Source organism: Pholcus phalangioides, unplaced genomic scaffold (genome assembly GCF_987345545.1).
Source record: "Pholcus phalangioides strain wild (caught in Gottingen) unplaced genomic scaffold, Ppha-v1.0 ptg000039l_1, whole genome shotgun sequence".
NCBI lineage: Eukaryota > Metazoa > Arthropoda > Arachnida > Araneae > Pholcidae > Pholcus > Pholcus phalangioides.
The window spans coordinates 8503896-8531121 of record NW_028301625.1 but is presented as its reverse complement, the minus strand read 5'-3'; the positions used below and the strand labels follow the sequence as shown (position 1 = coordinate 8531121).

General features: G+C 37.1%; 1 protein-coding gene across 1 annotated transcript in view; it reads right to left on the bottom strand.

The window, feature by feature from the left end:
- The window catches only part of LOC149065537 (uncharacterized), a 112351-nt gene extending 109241 nt beyond the window's left edge, over positions 1-3110 (bottom strand). The window contains exon 1 of the mRNA XM_089254063.1: positions 2925-3110. Within this exon, the coding sequence (XP_089110189.1) occupies positions 2925-3015 (91 nt within the window). The 5' untranslated portion in view covers positions 3016-3110. The remainder of the gene's footprint in view (positions 1-2924) is intronic.
- Between the last annotated feature and the right edge of the window lie 24116 nt (positions 3111-27226).

Here is a 27226-nt window from a genome sequence, read left to right as displayed (position 1 = left end):
CCACCCCCAACTTTTCTTCGTTTTTTTGAATTCAAATATCTCAGTGAATGTTGCACTTAGACGCAAGAAATTTTTTTTGGCATCAGGAATGACAGGGCAACAACTTTCTTATTGGGTTTTTGAGCACAGGGTGTCCGTATAAAAAGTTTTTTTTTTTAAATTTAATAACTATACTACCCCTTGCAACATGAATGATGCATCTGAGTTCTATACGTTACATGGATATTTTTTTGTAATTTGAAGTATGCCTCTGGGATCAACGGTTCGCCAATAAAATACGGTGTGTGCTGATGTACTGACAGAGTAAATAAAAAATTGGTAAATCTTCCAGGGAATTAATTCAAATTATCAGAGAAGGTAAAACAAAGTAATAGCCCAATGACTACGGGCATCTTCTCGTAACGGTAAGAATAGACAATGTACAGATATCTCTGGTGCATAGAAATTTCTTGATAAAGTTTATGGAATTTTACATTGAAAGTAACATCAATCAAACAGGTTGATAGAGAAAGTGGTGAGTGCATTTATTTACCGAGGGACCCACAATGGGTCCTTGTTATGATTACCAAAAGAATATGATCGAGGACACACACTTTCTCTGTGAGGGTCAATTAGCCTAGAACCAACAATTTGAAGATATTTTAAACAGCTCAACAAAGATATCCATGCCACAGCTGGAGAAAAAACGTCAAATCATCGCATTACAAATTTATGACTCTTGAATTTCATGATGTTCATCTGTGGTTATTAACAAATAATGATTTTTGTACTATTCGCTTATATCTCCACACACAATTTTTCAACTAGACTTTTACACAAAATGAGAAAAACATCACTATCATCAAATTGTTTCATATCCATAGATACAAACACAGTTCGTATAGCTTAAATTGATAATATTTTTTGTAGTGATTCCTGGAAGACACCAGCCCTATCTCAGATCTGATCATGAGTCTCCTGGGGCTTTTTGAATTATTGGAACCTATGCTTTTTGTTTATCATATGATTATTTGTTTGAATTCGCGATAACTTTACCTAGAAAATATTATTGTCTTAGAGATAAGAGTATTATCCATCTTCCTATGAGTCTGTCCAAAACATTTTAAAAGCATTTCGCTACCTGCTAGCCAGACATGGAAGTCGGTTATGTTGCTAAATTTTCAGCTGATGAGACAGTACTAAATTACATCGATTAATAACGATGGCAAAGAAACATGGAAATCATACGGAAGATAAATGACATGGAGAGAGAGAGTAGTAGCTTCTCTCTCTCTCGCTTGAAGTTTCTTCTTAGGATTATGTTAATTGAGAAGATTTAGGTGAAATTATTAAGCATGAATCTTGTATTTCTCCGAAAAATCTCAAAAGATAACCGTGTTTTCCTGCATGCATAGTTAAAGATTGACTAATGATACTATAATTCCAATGTAATGTTGATCATGCTCACTCTGCATAAGTATGTTTCTTTTTTTTACATCTCTGTCTTATAACAAACAGCAATCTTATAATATTGTAAGCAAGAATAAAGATGCTGCATTTTAATGATATTCACTTCTAAAAACAGTGTCGGACACTGCCGCAGTTATTTTCGTGAGAACGTCAATCGTTTATAGTAAATTCCAATTTTACTTTTTTATAATTGTAATATGAATAATAATCGATGCCCTCACCCTGCGTCGATTTTAAAGACGTTTTCACGTCAAAAAATGCTTTTTTAACATATCTGTCGGCTCCGATGTGAGTGAAATTTCGGGCCCCCGCCGCCGCATTGGGTCCAATGAGTCTGGGTCGACCTCCATGGCACTGTCCATTTCATCAGCAATCCAGTCATACTTGATCTAGCCCCGTCAGCAGGGCCACAACTAGAGGGGGAGGGAATAGGTGGGTCTGGTGTCCCTGACGTCGGACTAGAAGTGACGCAAATTTCAACCTTTAACCTCTCCATTAACATTAGAAGGGAGCGCCAAAATGCATTCTTGCCCCAACTGACCCATCATATAGTTGCGGCCCTGTCCGTCAGATGCCGCCAGAGTTGCCCGAGCGTGCTTGCGTTGCCTACTTTATATTCACGGCAGTACTGCGCGTTGGTTTTGGGTTCGGGCCAGGTGCTTTTGGTGTCATTCTCTATGTAATTTTGTAGGGCTAGGGGGAGCAGGTGCTCCGGTGTGCTCTGGTGCCCCGGACGCTGAACTGAACGGGGCTTTGAATTCACTCTTTAACTGTTTTTCTACATTACACGGGCCACCGAGAATTCAAATACAAATAAAACTCCACAACAGGCAAAATGCCCAACGAGGTGGCTGAGAAAAAGATGCCCGTAACAAATATGGATGTCATAAATTTCTAAAGTACAACAACCCAATTAAAAATGCAATTATAAAAACTAAAAATTATATATACATAATAAAATATTATACAATGCCCATAAAAAATATTTATAGTTGTCTTATTCTAAGTAGGAATTCACCCTTCAACTGCTCCTTCTACATTACACGGAGGCTCGAATGCGTGCTTGCCCCCGCTGACAAAGTATCTAGTTGCGGCCCTGGTCAGGAGGGCCGCAGCCCCAGGTTCCCCCAGTTACGGCATTAAACATAGTGCAAAAAAGGTGACACTTTGAATCATCGATAAACATTAGGACGGCCACTCTGATAAGATGACAGAGGTCAATATAGGCTTCTCTCGTCTTGTCCACGGAAAGCTACTACGACGGACATCGAATGGAAACTCGATAAGGGTGATCAAGACAATGTATCCACACGCACAGTCTATCAGGCCTTGTTGAATTCGGTCTGCCTCCCAATAATATTCGATAGGTGGCCTTAGCACTGATGACTTGAGATATACTTTCTGGATCGTAATATTGGTAAAAAGTCGAAGGAAAACAAAATCGACGATAGATTAGATTATACTCAATGACTTACCTGTCGGTCTTAATATATATATCAATAGGAATGCTACCCAAAAGCCAATTAGTCGAAAAACTCCACCTGTATCAAATTCAAATATCAGCATTTTTTTATTTAATGTTGTGCCGCTGAGATTGTCTTTGAACTGCAATGCTGAAGGTATTATGTGCAGTGCCTTTGATCATTGTTTTATCATCATGTAAAAAGTTATCTCGTAAATTCTACATCAATCGAGTAAAAAGAAAAAGATAGTAAAAAAAACTTTTTTTTATTCTGTCTTCCTTGTTTGATATGGGACACTTTTTATGTTTCTAATCTTTTTCTCCATGAAAACAAATAGATTTCTGTCATTTACGCAAGTTCATTCAGGTATAAGAACTCTCGTGCCTTTAGAAACTAATTTCAATGAGTCACCAAATTTTTTTTTCATAATCTCATCTAAAAGATGAGTCTGAATATGGTGGTTCTCAAATTTTTTCCACCTGCGGCTTCTCTGGCCTTGTCATGGTTTTTTCACGTGGCTCTTCAATAGTCTAGAAAAGAATCGCTTCAAAAAGCACTGAACGGGCACACATCATCACAACTCCTCGTGACGCCCCGAACCGCTGGTATATAGTTTCGATTATACACCCAGTGCCAAAAAAATTAGAGCACCCCCCTCCGCTCAAACTTCGACTCGTCCGTGAAGCACGTGCGCTGACGTAATAAATCGGATTTGCTGATGAAAAGCTTTCTCTTGATCAGAAGCACCAGTTAACGTTGCAATTTGCCTGTTCATGAAGAAAATAAGAGATTTGAGTGACTTTGAACGCGACATGATTGTGGGAGTCAGAAGGAGCGGTTCCAGTATCTCCGAAGCCACTAACCTTCTTGGCTTTTCTCGTACAACAGTATCTCGAGTCTTCAAAAAATGGTAGCTAAAGCAAAAAACTTCTAGCTGAATAGTGAACGGAAATCGCTTGTGAACAAAAGAGGTGTCAGGCGACTGACACGCATTGCGTGCAATGCCGTCTTAACGCATGGGCCTACCCGGGCACGACCCGGGACCTCACAAAAATGCAATCTGGTTGAACTTTTCAAGAATTTTCCAGGTAGGGCCTCAGAAAAACCTCTTGACCCGGGGGCCCATGATACTCTTGAGACGACCCTGATTGTGTACAGCAACAGAAGAGCTGCAACGCAACAAATTGCAGTGCAATACAACTCAGGATCATTGCAAAGCATATCCGTAAGCTCTGCAAGACGAATCTTAAAACGATTGGTTTTAATAGCCGGCGACCAACAAGAGTCATTTGATTTCGCTGCAAAATCGAAGAAAACGGCTTTTGTGGGCTAGAGAACGCCGAAATTGAACACTTGATGAATGGAAAGAGGTTGTCTGGTCTGACGAGTCAAGATTTCTTTTAAATGACGTTGATGGCAGGATCCATGTGTGGCGCATACAGCACGAAGCCATGGATCCGGCATGCCACATGACAACTGCTCAAATGGGTGGTGGCGGAATCACGGTCTGGGGAGCATTTTCCTAGTATACTCTTGGTCCTCTATTTCCATTAGAAACATCCAACAATGCCAGCGCCTACCTCCATATGGTTACTGACCACGTGCACCCGTTTATGGTTATAATGTTTCCTGATGATGATGGCTATATATTTCTATCTCAGATTGGTTTGAAAAACATGATTCAGAGTTTCAATTGCTTCAATGTCCCCCTCAGTCACCCGATCTCAACCCAATTGAGCGCATTTGTGGGACGAGGTTGAAAGGTCTGTTAAGCTAGGAAACACCGCCTTCTAATCTGAGGGAATTAAGAGCTGCCATCTCGTTAGCAATGGCTAATATGGCCTCAACGGTTTCAGCAACTAGTAGAGTCCATGCCTAGAAAAATATCTGCTGTCATCCAAACCATAGGAGGTCCCACACAATATTAATGGTGAGCAGCAGAGTGACCTAATTTTTTGGTCATTGGGTGTATATTTTATCAATATAAAAAAATTCAGTTGCGACAAGTCAGGCGAAGAGCTCTCCATGCGCATTTCATGAAACCATGTTCCTGCAGTAGTAATGCGAAATCTTGTGGTGGGGGCATTTTTTAAGAGGAATTGGCAGCTAATATGAGATTCCATCTTAATTGTGCCTCGGATTTTCTGAAAGTTTTCCACGAACTTCGTAAAAGAGTCACTAAATGGCTCAGTGTGTACCAGACTACCAGATGGTGATGATAGTGGTGCCTGTCACCTTCCTGTCAAACAAACGTGAGACATTGGTGATGTGACCGAGTATCATCGAGACGGAAATGAGTTATTAAGACGACCATCGATAACCGACGACCAAAGTGTCAAAAGCAGGTCGACGTAACTAAATAGTCCAGAAATCTTATCCATATCATTGCAGAACTTTAATATTATATGAGGGGTTCACGACCATAGTAGACCAAGTCCATTTATCTTCATTATGGATAATAACGCCTTAAAGTTTTTGATAGATAATTAATTCAGTTAAAGTGATGTAAAGGAATTAAATATGTCAAAGTTTAGTTAAAAATATCATTTTTAGTGACCTTCTTTTACAAATAATAAATCAATATTTTTGTTGTAAATTTATAGTCTTTCTTTAATAATGAGAACTTGGTCCACTATGGTTGTGAATTGAAGCTTCTACGTGAAAACATATGATGCTACAATGTATAAGTGAAGAACATTTTATTATGATTTATTTTATATTATGAAAAATTCTTGATTTTGAAATATTTTCATTAAGTATATTTAAACTACAAATCGATTACAATGAATAACAATTTTTACCATCTGTCGTAAATCAATCACTGTACAAAATATTATCATCTTCATCAATTATAGAGAAAGTAGCTTGGAGCCTAGTATTTGCCTCCACTGGAAGATTCTGAAATATACATGATGTATAGGGTGGAGTGTATGGGAGAAGATCCATCATATATCTTTCTTTTTGGCCAAAGTGATCTTTCTAGGTCCGCTTTTTCTCTCTAGCCTGCTGTGCTTTCCGCAAGTGGAACTCTCGTTTAGTTCCAAGACCTTTTCTAGTGATTTCATCATTTTCTATCAAAAGCTTTATGGATATGTCATCGCATTAATTAACATGTATCTGTACTTGTTGGTTTAAAGTGTCAATTAAATTTTGTGCTGAAAATTTTGTAATCAAATTTCTCTTTTACGGAGATCTTATTCTTTGCCGCACATTCCTCTACATAAATGTCATACATCTTCCGAAGATGTTCCGAAAGATCAGGGTGAAGGTACTTTCTATTAGGATTACCTTTCCTGAAATAGTGACTTTGATAGGCTAGAAATGACTTTATGCTATAAATAATGTCTGTAATGTCAATTTTGTTCCCAAGAGTATGCCTACCTCTAGACTCTGACGTGGCTGATGTGATGCAATCCTTATTCAAACATCTATAAACACGTGCCCAAAGTTGCAATATTAGGTACCAACCGTTGACATATTATCATCCGATGATTCATATGAGGAATCAGGAACATATTCCTCTTCAGAAGACTCAAAATGACAACTCATTTTGACTTGAAAATGATTAATATAATGAAGAATAGCAACGATGCAATCAAACTTGGTTCAGTATGGCCGTAAAAGTTTTATGCATTACTTCACCAGCTGTGAAAAAAAAACGCCACCCCAGAGAAAGTAGGTGAACTACGAACTTAGCTCACTATGGCAGTGAACAGAACAGACGTTGCTGCACCTCCTGAGCTATTACATTTTTCGTAAAAAATGGACTTGGACTGTTATGGTTGTGAACCCCTCATGTGATGCCTAATAAACCGCATTGTGTTGGATAAACGCAATTGCTAATTAGTAGTACGTAGAAAAGACGGATATGCACCAGCACCGTGAGGAAAAAAGTTACGTGTCAAAGTATCCTTGTGGCGAATTTACAAGGAGGATGCAAATGGGTTAAAGCACTATTTCAGTAGAAGAGTCATGAAGTAGAACTGTCGTGAGAGTACTTTCCCCTACAAGTACTTCTATTTTTCTTTTAATCAATCATAGCATTGAACATTTTCTTTTTCTTTGCTCTCTCCAAGGCCCGCTTTTACTTCTTATCTTCGGCGAAAGCCTTTCGAGGTTTATATACCAAACTGCTGTATTTTTCAGTTGACGACTGCCGTCAATATAAATATATCCGTTTATAAACATTCACTCTTTTGTCTCGTTCCCACGTTTGGATGCAGTTCCAACACATGATCCCTATTAACCAATTAGAAAATAGCATCGCTGTCAAAGTGCTCGTATTCTAGGTGTGTCACACCAGGGCCGTAGCGAGCCTTCTCAAGACCCCGGGGCAGACTTTTTCTTGGGGCTTCTTGAAAAGGTTATTAATATGCAAAATAAGTGTACACTTTTTGTGAGCCCTCCATACAGCCCTGGGCCCCCGGGAAAGTGCCCCGGTTGCCCCAGCCTAGTTACAGGACTATGTCACAGACTTCTTGGCGGGAACTTTAAGGGATCGGAGATCCGGCTCTTTCCGACCGAACTCACCCGGATTACTTTAAAATTCGATTTAAAATGAAGCAAAAGTAGAATGAATTAACAGTTTTCTTGCCATGGGGTGCTCCCAAGGGCAGAGGATGATGGTGGGTGAGTGTTGTATTTTTTTTTAGCTTTTTTATTACAATTAATATTTTAAGATAATTTTTTGTTCTGTGAAACTTGCTTTTAGTTTAAATTGAATTCCTATACAACGTCTGAAGTCATCGTTTAATTGCTTATAGTGATTGGGTTGAAGAGAGAAAAGAAAAGTTTTTTTATAAATATGTTTTGAGAAGCGAATAAATATTTAAAATTTAATTGCGGAACAACGTAATGTCATCTCCGTTTCTCAATGTGTATTGCTAATTTTATTTAAAATAAAATAAATGTCGTGATCTGGCTTAGCAACATAATTTTCCGTCAACATCAGATTTCAACTGCGCAGGCCGCCCATGCGAACAAATAGCTTGGTTTTTAGAACTCTAGAAATTCATCAAAGACTTATTAGCCCTTAAATAGGAGCCATAAAGAATATCCTAGGCATTCTTGTGTCAACCAAAATCAGAAACTATAAGCAATATTCTTACAACTTTGCTTCAGAGCACACTATACTGTTGCCAATGTATGGTATGGTATGGTATGCTTCAGAACATATTCTGGTATCTAGTAGCATATGGTCTGAAGCATACCAGAGTATGGTATCTTTTTTGAGCATACTATACAGAGGGGGCGACAGTCTGCAGGCTGGCCATAACCGCCTACCCACCACTTTTCAGAGCCTTGAGTATGAATGAAGCCCTGAATAAAAAATATACAATTATATACATTTGTATAAGTATAAACTATAAGAATCTATTGTAATAAAATGTTCTGCTTCGTTGATTTATTTACCCAGATTTTTGATATAGCCTGCCTAACATTAACAAAATCTTAAATTTGTAACAAAAAACTTAATGAATTTTTTTGCTTGGCAAAAATTTAATATTATTCAACTTTCATTGTTTTGTATCTCTGTTTGAACCTTTTTTTGAATCTGGCAATATTTCATTCAACTCTGTTCTGTTTTCATTTGACAAAAGTTGTGTGTTTTTTTAATCACCCTTCGTTTCTTATCATAATTCAGGAACAATGGCTGTAAGATAAGATGTAGGTGAGCACGCACCCGTGCACATGACATTACGAAACTTCCGTAATCATATTTATTTAACTCATGAAGATAATGTTTAGCACAGCATGGGCATAACTTCGCAGACATACCCCCCCCCCCCCACTTTTGCGTCGTTGAACACTAAAATACCGAATTCGAGATACGATTTAATCGTATCACTTGATTACAGCAAAGCAAACAAAAACAGAGCAAGCCGTTTCAATTTTCATGCAAATGGCGACATATTTTTACAGTACAGTATAGAGGTAAAAATTTAAAAAAAATTCCTACTAGCCAGTGGCGACTCACAAACGCGGGGGGGGGGGGGGGGGGAAGAGGAAAAGAAACAATTTCAACATTGGGGCTGAACCCCTCACACAGATATTACTCTTTCATATTAAACACATTTAGCTAAGTACAAATAAAAAATGATATATATAATATATTTCACTCACCTACTTTATCTACCATTTATTTTTAGTTAGTTTTTTCTCATTAACTGAAATATACCATACAGCTAAATCTCTTAAGGGATGGACGCCTGTTTCGAATGAAATCCTGCCACCACAACTGAACGCTTTCTTCAGGATTTAAATCTTCTACTGATATTTTAGCATTTTTCATGGAAACCCTGTTTAGTGCATCTTTTTTCATTGAGCTTGAGCTATCGTTGGTGATGGTTTTATACTCTTTCTACCTCGTCATTGCTTGGTGGAATCGTCAAAAGAATTTGTAATGTTATTCTCATCATCCCAAACCTGGCGAACTTTGGAGAAATCATCTTCTCCAACAGTGATTCCAAAGATATTGATGGTTTAAAATTTTTTGTGTACATTATGTTGCTGAGCTTTTGCCACTCGGAATGTGATCTTTCTTAAAGTAGGGAGATCAAATAAAATTGGCACATTTTTTTCAGCATCATTCATTAATTATTCGTGAGTACCTAGGCCATAGCGAGAGGGGGGGGGGGGACAAGACCTCCAATTCTTCCCCAAAATGTGAGAAAATGACTGCAAAAAGAGGAAAAGATGGCCAAATGTATTGTTTTATCGCTTTGGTCTCCCTCTTACCCGAAATGCAAGTGGCCCCCCTCCGAACAAAATTTCTGGCGACGGGCCTGGTAAGCACTATGTCAACGTTACCCGTGACGATAAAAATGGCAGCCCAACTCTGAGTTTTATGAGAAATTTTTTGAAAGCTTCATTACGTACGCTGCTATTTTTAACTTTTTTAATTTTCGTTGTATATTTTCGGTAGACTTAAATTTTATTTTCTCGCTCTCATTTCATTTTCATTTTATTTTCGCCAGGTTTGTGACCATTGCTTTTTTGTCGATAATCAATTTCTTTGCTCACGTGCTCGTATAGGAGGGAATAATTGGTTCTTTATTTCCGTGTTTTTCCCGTTTCTTTGATATAATTTCGTGAGTTTTTTTTGTCGTTAGTGTTAGCGAACAGTGTATACTTTTTCCGGGTATTCTCAGCAATTTTTTTTTCATTTTGGGTCCTATTGTTTTAGTGTTAGTGAATAGATAGTCAGCTAATACTAATAAGTATAAATTGTACTTTATATCTTGATACTTTTTAGGGGTGTGTTGCATTCTTTATTATACATATATATTTCTTCATGATTTTGTTAAGCATTTTATTTTACTCAATTTTTTCTTACACACAATCTTTTACGTACATTTTGCATTGTAATGTAGTTTTACATTCCTGTATTTTAATTTCCGGTTAATGTTTCTCATTTTCCTATTTTTTAAGCGTTATTATCTAGTTTTTAGCAATAGTGTTTGCATGCCTCGATCTCGATTGGTGCTGTGTAGGGCTTGCGACGGGAGGTTTCCGTGATCTAGGGGGATAGTAGTTGATAGTTTCAACTGTAAGGGGTGTTTGGATAGGGCAAGGCTGGAAATCGAAGGTCGAAATGTTACGAGAGAGGGCCCGGTTATTACGGAGCCACCTGTCGATGAAGAAGCAATCTCCACGAACAATGACAGTTTAGAGAGTGAATGGGTGGTCGTGGATGAGGTAGAGGGGGATAGTGATAGGGGTTTAATCATCAGTGATTCTATATGGTTAGTGTGGAAATTTTCATGGTTTCGAGCGCTGTTGTCTTCCTGGGGGAAGATTAGCAACGTTCGAGACGTTTTTCATCGCCAAAGGTTGCCCTTCCGGGTAATCCTGTGGGTGGGAACAAATCAGGTAGGAGTGGATATTAGTGAGTCTCTGTCAGAGAACCGGGATTTACTATTATCCGCTAGGGAGAGGGGTTCAGATTTGGCAGTGATTCCAGTACTGCCAAGGGGTATAGGAGTAGAATCCACCAATTCATTTTAGGCCCGAAAGACATTAGCTCCTCACTTGGGGTTACGTTCTTGGAGCTTCCCATATTTACCAATAGGTGGCTTCGTTTGGATTAATTAGGAGGGGGTCTGGGAGGTTTACAATAAGCTTAGGTCAGGTTTTTTATTCCCAGACCACGTAGCCGGGAATGTGGGTTAGTTAATGATAATCACAACAGTACTGACGGGGAATTACCCACTTCTGACTTGGATGGCTTCTCGATTACACTAAATCACCGGGCAAATTAAAATGTGTGCTAATTAATGCCAGGAGCTTGAGTAATAAGAAAGATTTTTCAGAAACTATGATAGTTGTGTGGAGGGCCTGGATCTTATAGCCATTACAGAATCTTGGGCAAAAGATGGAGATGAATCTTTCTTACACACAGTGAGTCTCTGTCAGAGTACCGGGATTTACTATTATCCGCTAGGGAGGGGGGTTCAGATGTGGCAGCGATTCCAGTGCTGCCAAGGGGTAGTAGGGGGTATACAAGGGCGTAGCCAGGGGGGGACTTGGGGGTCTGGGTCCCCCCCCCCCGAAATGTGAGAAAATGACCGAAAAAAGGGAAAAAGATGGCCAAATCTATTGTTCTGTCACTTTGGTCCCCCCCCCCCCGAACGAAATTTCTGGCTACGCCCCTGGGGGTATAGGAGTAGGATCCACCAATTCAATATAGGCCTGAAGGACATTTGCTCCTCACTTGGGGTCACGTTCTTGGAGCTTCCCGCATTTACCGATAGGTGACTTCGTTCGGATGGGATCCATCTAAATAAGAGGGGGGTCTGGGAGGTTTACCATAGTCTTAGGTCAGGTTTTTTACTCCCAGACCACGTAGTCGGGAATGCGGGTTAGTTAATGCTAATCACAACAGTACTGACGGGGAATTACCCACCTCTGACTTGGATGGCTTCTCGATTGACACTAAATCACCGATCAAATTAAAATGTGTGCTAATAAATGCCAGGAGCTTGGGTAATAAAAAAGATTTTTTAGAAACTATGATAGTTGTGAAGGACCTGGATCTTATAGCCATTACAGAATCTTGGGCAAACGATGGGGATGAATTTTTCTTACACATCTCAGGATACGATACTTTTTTGAGAAATAGATCTGATAGGAAAGGGGGTGGAGGGCTGATATATGTGAAATCCTGTTTGAAGGCTAGAGAGTGTAACGTGCAGAGAAGTGATATTGAAACTATATGGGTTGAGCTTGAGAACAAAAGACGTCATAAACTTATTGTTGGGGTTTGTTACAATCCACCGAATAGGGATCGAAACTACATCGCCAAATTGCATGATGAAATTTCCTACATGTGTAAGCGAAAGAGGGTTCTCATACTAGGGGATTTCAATTACCCGAGTATTGATTGGTAGAACCTTTCATCTAGAGATCAGTATGAAAGAGACTTTCTTAAGTTGGTGCTCGAAAATTTTTTGTATCAGCATGTATCAGAAGCCACTAGGGGTACTGCTATTTTGGATTTAGTTCTTACTAATTCTGTGGATCTTGTTGAACATGTTTCGGTGGGAGAAGAGTTTTCTTCCAGTGATCATCGTATAGTCAGATTTCACTGTAACTTTTCCTCGGGCAAGGTTGATAACAAAAGACTGGTTCCTTGTTTTCGGAGAACTAACTTTGATGTTTTGAGAGAAAGGTTAGCGGAAGTTTTCAAAGACCGGTTAGAATCAGTACGGGTGGTAAGTCAATGGGAAGAATTTAGTACGAAGCTGTCCTCTGTTTTGCACGATGTCATACCCTTTGTTCGAAAAAAGCGTGTTTGTACATCGCACCCTCTATGGTTCACGGATAGCGTCCGTAACCTTTATCTTGAAAAGAAAAGAGCATTTATAGAGTATGAAAGTGAGCGAGGTGACCTATCATTGTTTACTGGTAAAAGAAGAGTGTTGAAGAAAGCGAAAAGGGATAGTAAAAAGGAAGTTGAATCTAGGTTGGCAGATAACATTGGCTCTGTCCCAAAATCGTTTTTTCGATACGTCAATAATGGATGTAAGGGGACAGTTGGCCCCCTCTCGATAGGAGGCTCTAGGTTAGAGAGCAATGTAGGCGTGTGTAATGCTTTCAATGACTTTTTCGTGTCGGTTTTTAATGGAGAAAATGAAGTGTTGCATGGGGTAATAAAACCCTCAACGATATTCAAGTAGAAGACGTGGAGGTGCTAAATCTTCTAAGAAATGTATGTGCAAGCAGAGCACCAGGACTACATGATATCTATCCCAGGGTACTCAGGGAATGTGCTAATGAATTGTTGGGTCTAGTCGCACAGATATACAGGAGTAGTGTTGCTGAGGATATCGTCCCAAGGAATTGGAAACTTGCTAATGTTGTTCCGATATTTAAGAAGGGTAGTAGAGAAGCTGTGTCCAATTATCGTCCAGTGAGTTTGACGAGCTCCCTCTCGAAAATTTTGGAAATTATCATCAAAAGGCAGTTTGTGAAGTGGATAGGCGAGAATAATGTATTGTCGGATAATCAGCATGGGTTCAGGAAGGGGAAGTCATGTGTAACTAACCTCCTTTGCTTCTATGATCACGTGACCAAGACTTTGGGTAAGAGCAAAAATGTAGATGTTGTTTACCTTGATTTCCATAAGGCATTCGATCGGGTCCAACATGGTAAACTCTTGAAGCGTTTACACGAGATTGGAATTGGGTGAAACTTGCTGAATTGGATAGAATCGTGGTTAAGAGATAGGTCGCAACGAGTTATGGTGAACGGGGAATTCTCTGGTTGGACAGGCGTCACAAGTGGAGTTCCTCAAAGAAGTGTCCGCAATCCCATACTTTTTTCACTTTTTATCGATAAACTCGATCAGGGTATCGATGGGATTACTAGCAAATTCGTAGATGATGTGAAGCTAATGGGAGTAATCGGGAATCAAAGCGATAGGGAGTCGCTCCAGACTAATCTAAACAGGATTGCAGCATGGGCAAATGAATGGAGCATGACGTTTAGTGTTGATTAGTGCATGGTCGCTCATTTTGATTCGAACAACCCACGGTTCTCTTACGAGTTGAATGGTGTCACTATCCCGGATGCAACTAGGGTAACCAATTTGGGAATTCTCATTGACGAGCGACTTAGGTTTTCTGAACATTGTTCATCGGTGGTCAAAAAATCGAATAGAATGCTTGTGGGGGGGGGGGGGGTCTCATTTTCAAAAAGGTCTCTTCGCGTTCTCCTAAAGTCATTCTTCCGCTTTTTCGAGGCTTAGTTCGTCCTGGACTGGAGTATGCTGTAAGGTTTTGGAGACCATACCTACAGAGGGACATAGACTTGGTAGAAGGGTTGCAGAGAAGAGCTACGCGTGTCCTTATTGGTACACAGGGCTTGAGTTATGAAGAGAGACTTCATTTTTTGAATATTTTTACATTGGATGAACGCAGGTGTCGAGGAGATATGATCGAAGTGTTTAAAATTTTCAATGGGATGGATAGAATGGACCATGAACTTTTAGTACACCGCCAATCGACTGCTTTTACAAGGGGACACCAGTATCGATTGGTGAGGGACAATGAAAGGCTATGGTGTCGCAGGGGATTTTTCTCTAATAGGGTTGTTAATAAATGGAATAGCTTACCCCCGGAGGTAGTAATTTGTAACACAATTGACACGTTTAAAAAGAAGTACGATAAACATGTTGGGGTAAATCGAGAAGCTATCCATTCTTAGAATAAGACAACTACAATATTCTTTATGGGCATTGTATAATATTTTATCATGTGTATATATTGTTTATAATATGTATATATTCGTTCCGCCAACGCGCTCGTTGGCGGAACGAATTAAGCTCGTTAACCGAATTCCCACTGTACAGGAATTTTTGTAAAATACGGGTCATATGTATAGTGACCATGTCAACCGTATTTCCTAGACCATTCCCGTATTTTTCTGTAATTTTGGCCGTCCTAATTTACCCCGTATTTTTAACAAAGCAAAGTTCTCATTATTCTCTATCAAATCAAGGGGAATTGATAGAATGGATTGATTGAAATTTTCCTTTTTTTTCATCTATCAAAATTATTTTCTAAACATATTAAAAAAATTACGACAATTATGACCGAAAATATCAATATTTTAATTTTTTTTTTTTTGTAGAATAATTCATTTGTGATCATTATGAGATTTGCAGTTCTTCATTTTTTACCATTGATGATTTTTCGGTTGGTTCAGCAATATTTCTCCACCTTCATAACTGTTAGAATTATTTTTGCACACAATTTGCGGTTACCCGTATTTTATCGTATTTAGATAAAAAAAAATTCTGTATTTTCTTCTAGGAAATATGGGTAGCCTGATGGTATGACCACATTAAGTTTAATAAAAATAAAGAGAAAATAACGTATTTTAGCTGATGGATAAAAAAATATTCTTGAAATATTATTATATATGTGTGTGGCTTGCTTTTTTCTTAATTATATATATATATATATATTAAAATTACTCTTCCGCGATAAAAAAAAACGTTCACCATGTGGGACTGGGGTAACAAGGGCCCTGAACCACGACCACCTAAATAACTTATCTAGGTTATCTAGGTGGTCGTGCCTGAACCTAATGGGGTCCAACATTATTTTTTCCCTGATTTGGCATAATAACTCTTTCGGGGAGGGGGGGGCGGTGATGACAAAAAGTCACGGTGTCGAGTGCCGGGCACGTCCCGGGGCCTCAGAAAAATGAGAAGTAGCTGAATTTTTCGAGAATTTTTCGGGTTGGGGCTCAGAAAAATCACTTGGCCCGCGGCCCATGATACTCTTAAACCGGCCCTGACTCGGGCCGGAGGCCTAACAAAAATGAGATGTGATTGAAATTTTGAAAGTAATCATGTAAATTTGTCTGGTAGAGCTTCAAAAAATCACTTGCCCCCTCGGGGCCCATGTAGGACCGTAGCTATGCACTGCCCCAAGCCGAATGGGGTCCCTCACAAATAATGTATGTTTATATCGCATAACACTTTTTCCCTTTTAAGCGCGCCCCCCTTCCAAGAAAATGTCTGCCCGAGAAGACAAGGACAAGGTGGCCCTGGGCCCATGATGCTCTTAAGGTGACCTGCCGGTGCCCCAGAAAGACACACTTATGCCCCTGATCCATTAAAGGGATGTTCCAAAATTTTGAATCATTTTTTTACTTCAATACAGCCAGATCCCTCTCAACAGCATCACGGGTACCCGTGGAAGTGTTGTTTTGGGGGTCCCAGCCCGTATCACCAATCTGCACCAATCTGTCAGTGCAGGGTTGTGCGGCTCTATAGCCCCGAGTGCCACCCCCACCAATGTTTTTTTGTTTTTTATACCGGTATATATATATATAAATTTACATTTTATGAATATACACAATAAAATGATTTTTTTTGCAATTATTAAAAAATCCCCCCTCAGTCACGGCCCTGATTACAAATCTAGATCCTGCATGTGGTCCCCAAGGGAACCTAAGCTTGGAAGGGGTCTATGTATAAATGCATAAAGTTATTGAAAGTATTTGGAGGGCTTGGAAATATTCAGGGGGGTTTGGGCCTAATATTTCAAAGATAAAGGTGAATATTGGGGGGGGGGGGGAAGGACCTCGGGCTACATGAAATATCCTGGTCTGAGAGGCTGGCTCCAGGTAGGTCAAAATGAATTTCCCATTCCACAAAAATTGGGCGTGTCCCAATCGATGTTAAAAAATATGGTATGTGCATCATGACCTTGCGAGGATGGGGGTGGCAGAGCTCTAGCCTTTTTACACTATAAATTCACTATAGAAGAGCCAGCCGAAGAATGTGCATTAAAAGAAATCTCTCATTTAGGGGACCCTGGGTGTCGTTGGTCCACTCATTCACAAACATTGATTTTTTTTCGTTTCTGAAAATTTTCCAAGGCAAACAATGTAAATTAGTTTTTAATCTGACAGTGTTGCAAAACTTTTATTCTAGAAGGACAGCAATGTTAGTTTCTTTTCACAAAAAATTTTATTTCATTATTTTTTATTCCGTATTGAGCAATCTAAATCCTAGAAGTTTTGAAAATTTTTTTTCGAGAGAAGAAACAAAGTTTATATAAGTGTCGTGTCTTTAACATCTATGAAAATAATGGAATAATATTATCATTATTATTTTAAATTAGTGGGGCTGGGCATTTCTCATTACTTATACTAATTAATGTAGTCCATCCCATCTTTGTTAAGAAGTCAAAATCGTGAAAGCTAAAACATATTTTTGTCTACTAATGCGACCTGTTCTTTAGCTATCCACATTAAACAACTCTCCTCATGGGATGAAAATTATTGGAAATAGTGGTATCAAAAAATCAACTATATTTGCTTTGACTTATGTAGGGGTGCTCAATACTTAGCTGGGGTGCTCAATCACCCCTAGCTCTGACACCACTGAGCTTGTGTTCTGTATATATGGGATGACTGGCATCTTTTAGACCCCTCAATGTTTTTTCATGTCAGCATCTCTCGGCAGTAGTTAGTTGTGGAGTTATAAGGTATTCTGTGCTAACAGAGTTGTGATCATTTTGCATTTATCAGTCACCTCATTAGGCTTTGCGTCTGTTGTGGGCTTTTTATTTTGTATTTCTAATACAGTTCATATTAATTCACAGTGCATAACTTGTATACTATTAAAGAACTGAAAAGGACACAATTTTGAAAAACATCAGTTTATCTGTAGAATTGATGATGAAAATGAGAATGCACAATGACATCAACACTAAATTCCAATAGCCTCTTCAATAAGATGTACTTTGTTCTTTTTTTTAGTACAACTCTTAGCATAAAAACATTTTGCTTTCATGCCAATTACGTACATGATTGCCAATTATCAAAGCAAAACTTATAAAAAATTTTAAAAACATGTAAAAATGCCTTTTGTATGTAAAAAATGATGAGCATTTGTGAAAACATATAAAACAACTATTCAAGAGCTTCTTTTGAGAATTTACAGCAAAGAACATTAGATAGCTCAAAGTTGCAACGTTACAGCTATATTTACATGTATAAAAAGCATTTGATACACAGTTTTATTGCCCTGTGAAAATGCAATCACATTAAAAAACATATGGCTAGGAAATATTTACAACATACACTTGTACACTTAACTTATCACTGCCATTTAATATAAGAAAACAATTCACATTTGTACATCCAGTCATAAATTTGACTAAATTTGATCCATTTTTTGCAATGTAAATAGCCCTATTTTATTAGGCTACCATAGGCCCTGAATACAATGAAATTTAGGGTCATTTTTCCAAGGAAAATGATTGAAATCCAGTTGATTCTAAATTATTTTTATCTTGTCATATTCGCTTATATTACATAAACACAGGTTAAAACTTTAACTGAGGACATAAAATTCTGTGGAAAGAAAATACATTATTTAACCCTTTATCTACCACATTATGAAAAATAGAATAAGAAAATGATAATATTTATTATGTAAATTATTTGGTAGGTTTTTTTAGTTCTAGTTAACCTCATTAATGATCACGGATGAGATGTCTCGTTCCTGTGTAAATGGAAGAAACAGATCAGAGCTGTCTCTCTCCTTTCAATAGGTGGAGATAGACATGAAAATCTGGGGGGAACATGATGATGATTGCTAGGCGGGCATGATGATGATGATGTCAATTCGTCAATTCATATATATGCATATACATTAGATTAGTATGCTCCACCCTTGATGCTGAGCGAGGGGCGGGGCAATGCCCCCATTCTGCCCATGCTCCTTTTCTTCTTGACACTTTTTGGTAACCATGTAAAAGAAAATCGGTTTTTTTTTCCTTCACCTCAGCATTATATCTGTCTTTTCTCCCTCACTACAGTTTGAGAATTGAAAAAAAAGTATAACATAACATACATAGGGAGAAGGTAGCTGAGAGAGGAAGAAAACTAAAAACCTCCTGAAATGCAATCACAGTAGAACATATGGCTAGGAAATATTTACAACATACACTTGTACACTTAACTTTCCATGTGCAAATAACGATACACCTTTTTTAGATTTATCTGTAGTAGTTCAACTGCACATCCTCCAAATCTGTTGCCAAATGCTTATATGTGAAGGGGGTTAAAGACAAAAAAGTTGAAAAAAATGTGTTTCAAACGATTATTACTAAGGTTCCTGGGATATACCAAGTGGACCCATCATCCTCCATCTTAGACTGGCAAAATCAGCTTTCTGTTGAAAGTGACGTCTAATCATTAAAAAAATGGCATAGGGAACAGTTAGCAATAATGCTCACATCACACAGTGCATAAATATGGCAGGTGAGCCGACCTATGGTTCCAGGAGCTCTAGTTAGTACATAAAAAATTATCTAACCTGGTACTTTAAAGTATGACCAGTAGATAAAGGGTTAATGAAGCAGAATGTCTATGAAACTAATTTATATCTAAAAGTTCAAGAACATCTGATTATGTCCATACTATCTTTTCAATAAAGCATTAAAGAACTTATAATAAATACATATCACAACCTTGACTTTGATGTTAAAAAAAAAGGTCCACATTTTATAAAAAGTACATTTTTTTTGTCTTTGTCAATGCCAAATTAGTATTTATATTGGAAAAGATTCCAAATGTGTATAAAAATTAAATAGATACGAGAAAAAAATTAAATCACAAATTTATTTTAAAAAAAGGCAGATAGAGCAACTTAAATATTGAAAATTTGTGTCATATGTCACTACTTGTAAGTCCACTGCAAAAAATATAACATTAAAATTAATTTTAGTACAAAGAAACATGAAATGAAGAAATTAAATAAGGTCGAAATATTCTAAAGGAAAACCATAGTGTTATATATGTTATGGTAAATGTAACAAATCCGGTTATTATGCATAATCGCCAAGCATTTTCGTAACATTGATAAATGTTGATAATGATCAATTTTGCAAAATTTATCACTTTTACTGGCGTTTATGCATAGTACCCAAGCGTCATTGATAAATGTGATAAATACGAAAAAATTATCACTTTTACTGGTGATTATGCATAATACACAAGCTTCACATCATTGGTAAACATGATAAATCATACTATATGATACATTACACATGATAATTCATACATGTATCGTGACATCATATTGGGGTGCGATCATAAAATCTATTATCATTATAATTTGATAACCTGCCAAATGAAAGAAAATATGAAAATGAATTAAGAGTTTTCAAAAACTAATAATTATATTAATCTTTTATTACAATAATAAAATACTCCTCAGTTCCCAATTTACAATGTCGTCACACCAAGGCTTTTATACTATTTATATATTTTTTTAGTACATGATATTTATTATAGTTTTGCCATCACCTAAAAAATGTTGCACTCGCACCCCCCCAAGCAGAGATTATGGTGTATTTTTGCATTTAAAAAAATGGAAACCTCTTTTGGGAAAAAAAATAAATGCCCCCCACCACCCTCGATCCCCAGATGAGGAAATCCTGCATAAGCTACACACTTTGTATATACAGGGTGATTAAGAAAAGATGGAGAAAAACTTTAAGAGGTGATAGTACACACCAATACAAACAATTGTCATCAAAGAATGCAGGGTCTAACATGAAACACAAACACGCTACCGTGTTTTGAAACGGACACTCCGCAAACGTTAAAACAGCATTACTCTTGAAATTTATCGGGAGAAAAAGAACACCATATGCAAATCTGTGTCACAGTGAATAAAAGGTGGGGTTGACAGCCTTGTGAAGTTATTCCAGTGAGCAACCGCACGTTTTAACAGTTGTGACGTACTGGATAATGGCGCACTTTTTGGAGCAGTTAACGGAAATACCAGAGAGACAGCATGAATGTATGCTAAGCTGTTTTCCCCACAGGCAGTTGCCCAATCCAAAAACTTTCGGCTGCTGCTGGGGAGGCTCGCAATATGTCTGGAATATTTCAGAGTGTTTGCCAATCCCACCTTCGCCACTGTTCTTTTTTCATCACCATTGGTGGTCACCCTTTTGAGCAATTATTGTAAATTATTCATTAAAATTGCTTTTTTAACGTATACGATATTCTTGTGTTTTCTCCTCGTATCCTTGGTTTTACTATGTTGCACCCTGTAGCACATTTGCATTTCATTTTAGACCATGCATTCTTTGATTAAAATTGTTTTTATGTGTGTACTACCACCTCTTTTCACACCATGGGGAAAAAGTTTTTCCCATCTTTTCTGAATCACCCTGTATAGTAAAACTTTGCTAGGACACTTGATGATACATACCTCTACAATCATATTTTTTCAAATTTTGTTTGGCATTGCCTAGTATAATGTTAAACTCTCGATAAGCGATATCTTTTACTATGATAAATCCCTCTATAAGGATATTGTTTTATAGATTTTGAAACCACTATACTAAGATTTTTTTTTATATTTTGCTCAAAATCCCCTGCTATATATATTTAAATTCTTCAATAATTTTTGTTCTTTCAAGCATGTTTAATAACATTGGTATATTTTGCATTATCTACATTTCAAAAGTGTTTATGAAGTTGCCATTAAGATACTTAACACAAAAGGGCTGTGCGGCAAGCCATTTTATAGTATGGACGTTTCCGGTGGTCCATGATCACTAGGGCAGCAAGTAAGGTGGGGGGGGGGGGGGAGAAGAGCAAGTGAGTCTCTTGCCCCTGATGCCAGACAGGGACGGGACTTGAATTTCACCTTGTTCAACATTACAAGGGGGCACAAAAATGTGTGCTTGCCTTGGCTGATCAAGCATCTAGTTGGGGCCCTGATGGTATTCAATGTCAAAGGAGGGCCATAACTAAGGGGGGGTGCAGGGCAGGTCTGGTGCATCGGACCTTGGACTAGAGGGAGCACCAACTTTACCTTTTATAACTGCTCCTTCTACGTTACACAGGAGCACTGAAATGCGTGTTTGCCCCAGGTGACAAAGTATCTAGTTGCACCCCTGTGTCAAAGTCTCAATTTAACGATAATACCTCTACTCAGGGCCATCTTAAGAACATGATGGGCTTTCGGGCCAAGTGATTTTTCAGATGCCCTACCTGGAAAATTCTAGAAAAATTCAACTACTTCTCGTTTTTCTGAGGCCCCTAATCTCTTGAGGCCCCTGGGCCATGTCCATGCATTAAGACAGCCCTGCCTCTACTATGATATTTTTCTTCATCCACAGAATATCATTATATCAAGATTTCACTGTAGTTTTATTATGAATATACACTGTCAAATTTATCCTTAGTTTCTCTCAGATAAGATATCCGCTTCACCTCTGTAGTTTTGTTGCTAATCAAGCAAGTATACTCATACTAGGGATTAATGTTTCCTGGGTTTTTTCTTAATCCTGGGATACCAGGAATATCCTAGGATTCAGTTGTTGTAAACATGAGCAATTATGTAAATTTAGAGATATTTAATAACATTAATTTATATATTAATAACATTTTAATACTAATAAGTTTATTAACTAATATCATTAATAATTTTGTGTTTAATTATTTGTTGTTTCAAAAAATTGAATAGTTAATATATAGATTATTAGAAATAATTTGTTCTCTTCTCACCAAAGGTTCAACTCCAAAACAGGTCAGTGTGTCTGGGAGGGGTGAATGTATCTCGGGGATTGCCAATAGATTTTAGTCTAAAACATATTTAGTAACGGGTGTGGTTTATAAATTATCATAATTAACCTATTACACTACAATATTCTCACTAATTGGAAGAATTATCGCTGTATAAACTATTCTACAATATTGTTGGAAACAGGGTTTGGTTTTTGACGTCAACATGACAAGTGCCAAAAACTGGTTTTAAGCATCAAAAACTTAAATGAGTGCTTTTGGATAGTGTTTTGAATACAATAGGTACATAATATGATAAAAAACTTATTTTTTTGCATATGACAATGTTTTACTTTGAAACATTAATTTATTACAATAATTAAAATAAAATATTAATTATAATTTGCAATTTTGAATTTTTTGATGTAAAAAGAGTATAGAACATATAATAAAAATATATAAATCTATGGTTTATTTATATAAACTGCTCATTACCTGTGGTCAATTTGCTAAGCAAAAAAGAACTGTTTATTCAAAATATGTGTGATAGGTCATCAGGGTTAGGTTTTTGACTTCAGAAACCAACTCAGTATTAAAACAGTCAAAAACTTATTGCCAATGTTGTCAAATAGTTTTTTTTTAACCTGATGGATATGTTAAATACCAAACACTTACTTTTATGTAGATTGAAGTGTTTTATATTCTGAATTATAGTTACTGAGCATAAAATATCTATTTTGATATTTTAAGTTTTCTGATCTGCCCAAAATTTTATTCTATATAAAAATTCTCTTGCAGCATCTGTTAATGCACTAATTAAACATTTATATTCACTAAAAAATTTCTTAACTCAGGTTATACAAATCCAGAGTTTTAAAGAGTATTTTCAATCAAAGCAGAGCTGGCAGGACTTGACACCCAGAGCATTATTTTGCACGTTTAGATGCAGTTTCAATTGGTAAGCCATTGCATTGTAAATGACAGTAAATATACCACATCATAGTCAAACTAAGAATAACTTATAGGAGATCTCTTAAGCATCATATACAATCAGCGCTGCCAAATTAAAGGACATTTTAGTCTTAAAATTTAGTATTTTGATTGCTAGATATATTTCAATGTTATGTACAATAAGGGTATTGTTTTAAGCATCAGTGATTATCTAGATAATTTAATATCAGAAATCAGCACTACAGAAATGGTGTAAAAGAACTTTTTAAACACCTTTCTGTGTGTCTGTATGTGCTATAAAAACAGCACAGCAGATGTTTATATCTATACACATACATAAGCAGTTAAAGAAATTTTGGAAGGTTAAGGATCATCTTTAATTGAAGAATATCAAATAATTCCATAGTTATTTCTTCAGCCTTTATGCTGTACTTTATTCAAATAGTATATTTTACAAGAAAAAAAAACCCATATATATTTTGTCCAAAATGATTTTGTAGAAAATAATTTTACAATCATATATTAAGTATTTATTCTTTGTATAACATAGTCATTTTTTAAACATTACATGTAATTAACATGTGTATAGAAATTTTTATATTGAAAAGCAAAACTCTGATCTCCCCTTGTCAGCAAAATTTCGTCAGTTCTGCCCCCTCACCTCCTAATGTATATTAGGATTAGAGACATACGCAGGGGGGGACAAGCCCCATGCCCCCTCAGATGATCAAAAATGTATTTTTGGTGCAAAAAAATATTTAAGAAAAAAGTAAACCATTATATGTTATTATAACAAATTTCTGTTAATTTCAATGTTGCTTGAAGGCTAAGAACTCAAAATTTCTTTAAGAAATTCATTGCAACCTATCCCCTAAGCCTTTTGTGCCCCCTCAATCTTGCTTACACCTCTGATTGGAGGTGGATTGCCCTTCGAGAATATACATACGGTGGCAGGGCAAAAGTAGACAATCCCCCCAATCACCATCACACCCTCAATGACCCACAACCCCTGTTCAAATGGCATGTATCTGCTTATGTATAAGAGTCCAGTAAATCACCCAGACAACACGTGATGCATTGAGTGGACACAAAACCGTGTAGCGGATCCTCTCATAAGTGAGACAGGACATGGTGGGGGGACATCTGTTGATGTCTGAGAAGTCTACTAGAGAAAGGAGTCTTTTCACGACTTACGAATAGTGGGAATGTTAGTTCAGCTGCCCACAAACTAGGGAAAGGTTTAAAGGTTTTTATCGTTTTTTCAATTCCTAGTAAAGATGTTGTTAAGAATATTTCATACTTTTATAAAGGGTGGTTGATGACATTAGCATCAAACCCCCTTTCCCCCTTGTAACAAAAATTCAGCAAATATTACCCCCCCCCCCCGATGCTGACATAATACTTAAATGGCCCCTTCTGCACTTCTGGACAATGGTATAATATAATGCTATTCACTTATATGCTTCTCTTACTTATGCGTCTTTTTTTTCTTGTTCCCTTGCACTGACGCTTAAGTGAGACATCACTCTATGTTCCAAAAAATAAATAAAAAATTTCAATGACTTAGTTTTGAAACAGAGATTTGCCGTTAAAAAAGGTTTCACGTCCTGAACTTACAGCAACCTATCAGTGGTGGACTACTAGTTAATAAATGAATTAAAATGAATGAAAAAAAGACAGAATTCAAGGTACTTAGTGTATTTATTCCAGATTCCCACTGTTCGTCAAATTACTGGAATTTTTTTTCAACACTACAGAACGCCTAGGCTTGTCAATGATAAAATAAGGGGCAAAAGATTGACTAGATATCTTGTCGATACCACAAGAAGGGTTAAATGCACTGGGTGTAATTTATTAATTTAATAATTTATCTATTAATATCAAGACTGTAGTGAGGGGGGACTTAGGGGTGTCTGGTCCCCCCTCAAAACATAAGAAAATGCTTAAAAAGAGGGGGAAAGATGACCAAATCTGTATTGTTATATTACTTTGTCCCCCCTCCCCGAAATGCATTTAGTCCCCCTCCGAACGAAATTTCTGGCTATGGGCCTGATTAATATGATTAATTTTATTCAAAATTTAATGATTGCAGCTCATAAAATGCATGCTTCCAGTGATAAAAATTACTTAGGTATGTCTAGTTCAATGCAGAAATGTGATCTCATTCAACCGTATTGTTTTTCTGGGATACTGGGAAATGAGTTCAGATTCCTGGGAAATTCTTGTTTGCATTTTAGGTGCTGAATCCCAGGAGAGAAACCCTAATTCGTACTACCCCATATGAAACTACTGTAGAGTCTCTACATAACAAACCACTTTGAAACATGTTTTACACAAAACAAAATTTCTATCCAAACATTAAATTTTCCTTCAATTTAGAACATCAAAGATTATTCCTCTTACGTGAATTTTCTATACAACACTTTTTTTGATAAAATGAAGCAATTCCATTATGCCAGGTGATTCACTATAGGCGTCCAAAAAAGAATAAATGAATTGATTGAGTTAAAAGAGTAAATGGAAGAAATAATACTGAGTAACTATTTTTATTGGTGTTGGCCAAAGCATCAGCCTCCAAAACTGAACTAAAATAATTCAAATATTTATGTGTGTTCACTCCACCTACTCAACTAAGCACTAGCTTGACAATTCTGATAATATGTAGATATGCCGTATTAAAAATAAATGCTTTACGCTTTATGAAACACGCAGAGCCGCAACTAGATGCTTGGTCCGCAGGGGCAAGCATGCATTTGTTGTCCTTATATCGAGGTCCGACTATATTCATCACACATACTAGACTCATTTCGAATTTTTTTATTATCAAATTTGTCAATTACGCTAGGGTATTATGTATAATCACAGATAAAGGTGATAAATGTCACGTATTTATCAAATTTACCATTGACACTTGGTTATTATGTACAATTGCCGGTAATATTGTTTTCAGTATTTATCAAATTTTTTTTACCAAAGACACTTGGCTATTATGCATATTTTACATATATATACAGTCCATCTCAAAAGTTTAAATAATGCACTTTTCTTAAAATAACAAGAAAAATATGGCGAGTAAAATTAGCACCTTTTAATGGATAATACCTGAAGCATTTCTACATTTATAGAAAAAAAACCTGCAAAAAAGAACATTTAGAATCAAAAACACGGATATTTTCTGGTGATTATGCTGGGGTGAACTCGGTAAGAAAAGCCATCTTGTCTCCACTAGACTTGCAGCGATTTAATTGCATTAAATTTAATTGATGAGCAATCTATGGCGGAGAGTGTTTTGCAATGACGAGTCCATAGGTAGTCCGTAGACGAGTCGATAGGGTCTGCTTGGCAGCAACAAGATTAAAGAGTCTGGTCGGCGGCATTGAATGATCGGCGATGAAATCGTGTGGTCCAATCAGTGAAGATGAAGTAATGGTGCTTCTGTGTGACAGGCGACTTCTTAACACTCTTTTATGAATAAAATAGAAGCTTCTCTGTCTATGAACTGTATCTGTTGCAATTTTCACTCCAGGATCTTTCATAATTTCATGCAAGATCTTTTTTTTTGTGTCGAAGCCAATCTTCTCCAACAGTTTTGTTTGTGCATAAACTTGTACTGCATTGCCTACCACAACCAGCGTTTGGCTTTTGGGATATATGTTGGGTCAATATACATCAGACACTTCATTTTGACCTGCTCAAAGCAATAGCAATGCCTTTTACTGCCTTTCCTTTTGCTTTGAAATGAAGTACTTGAAGGATTTCATCGTACAAAATGTGCGACTACTTTGGCAATTTTTTTAAATGAAAACCAATTA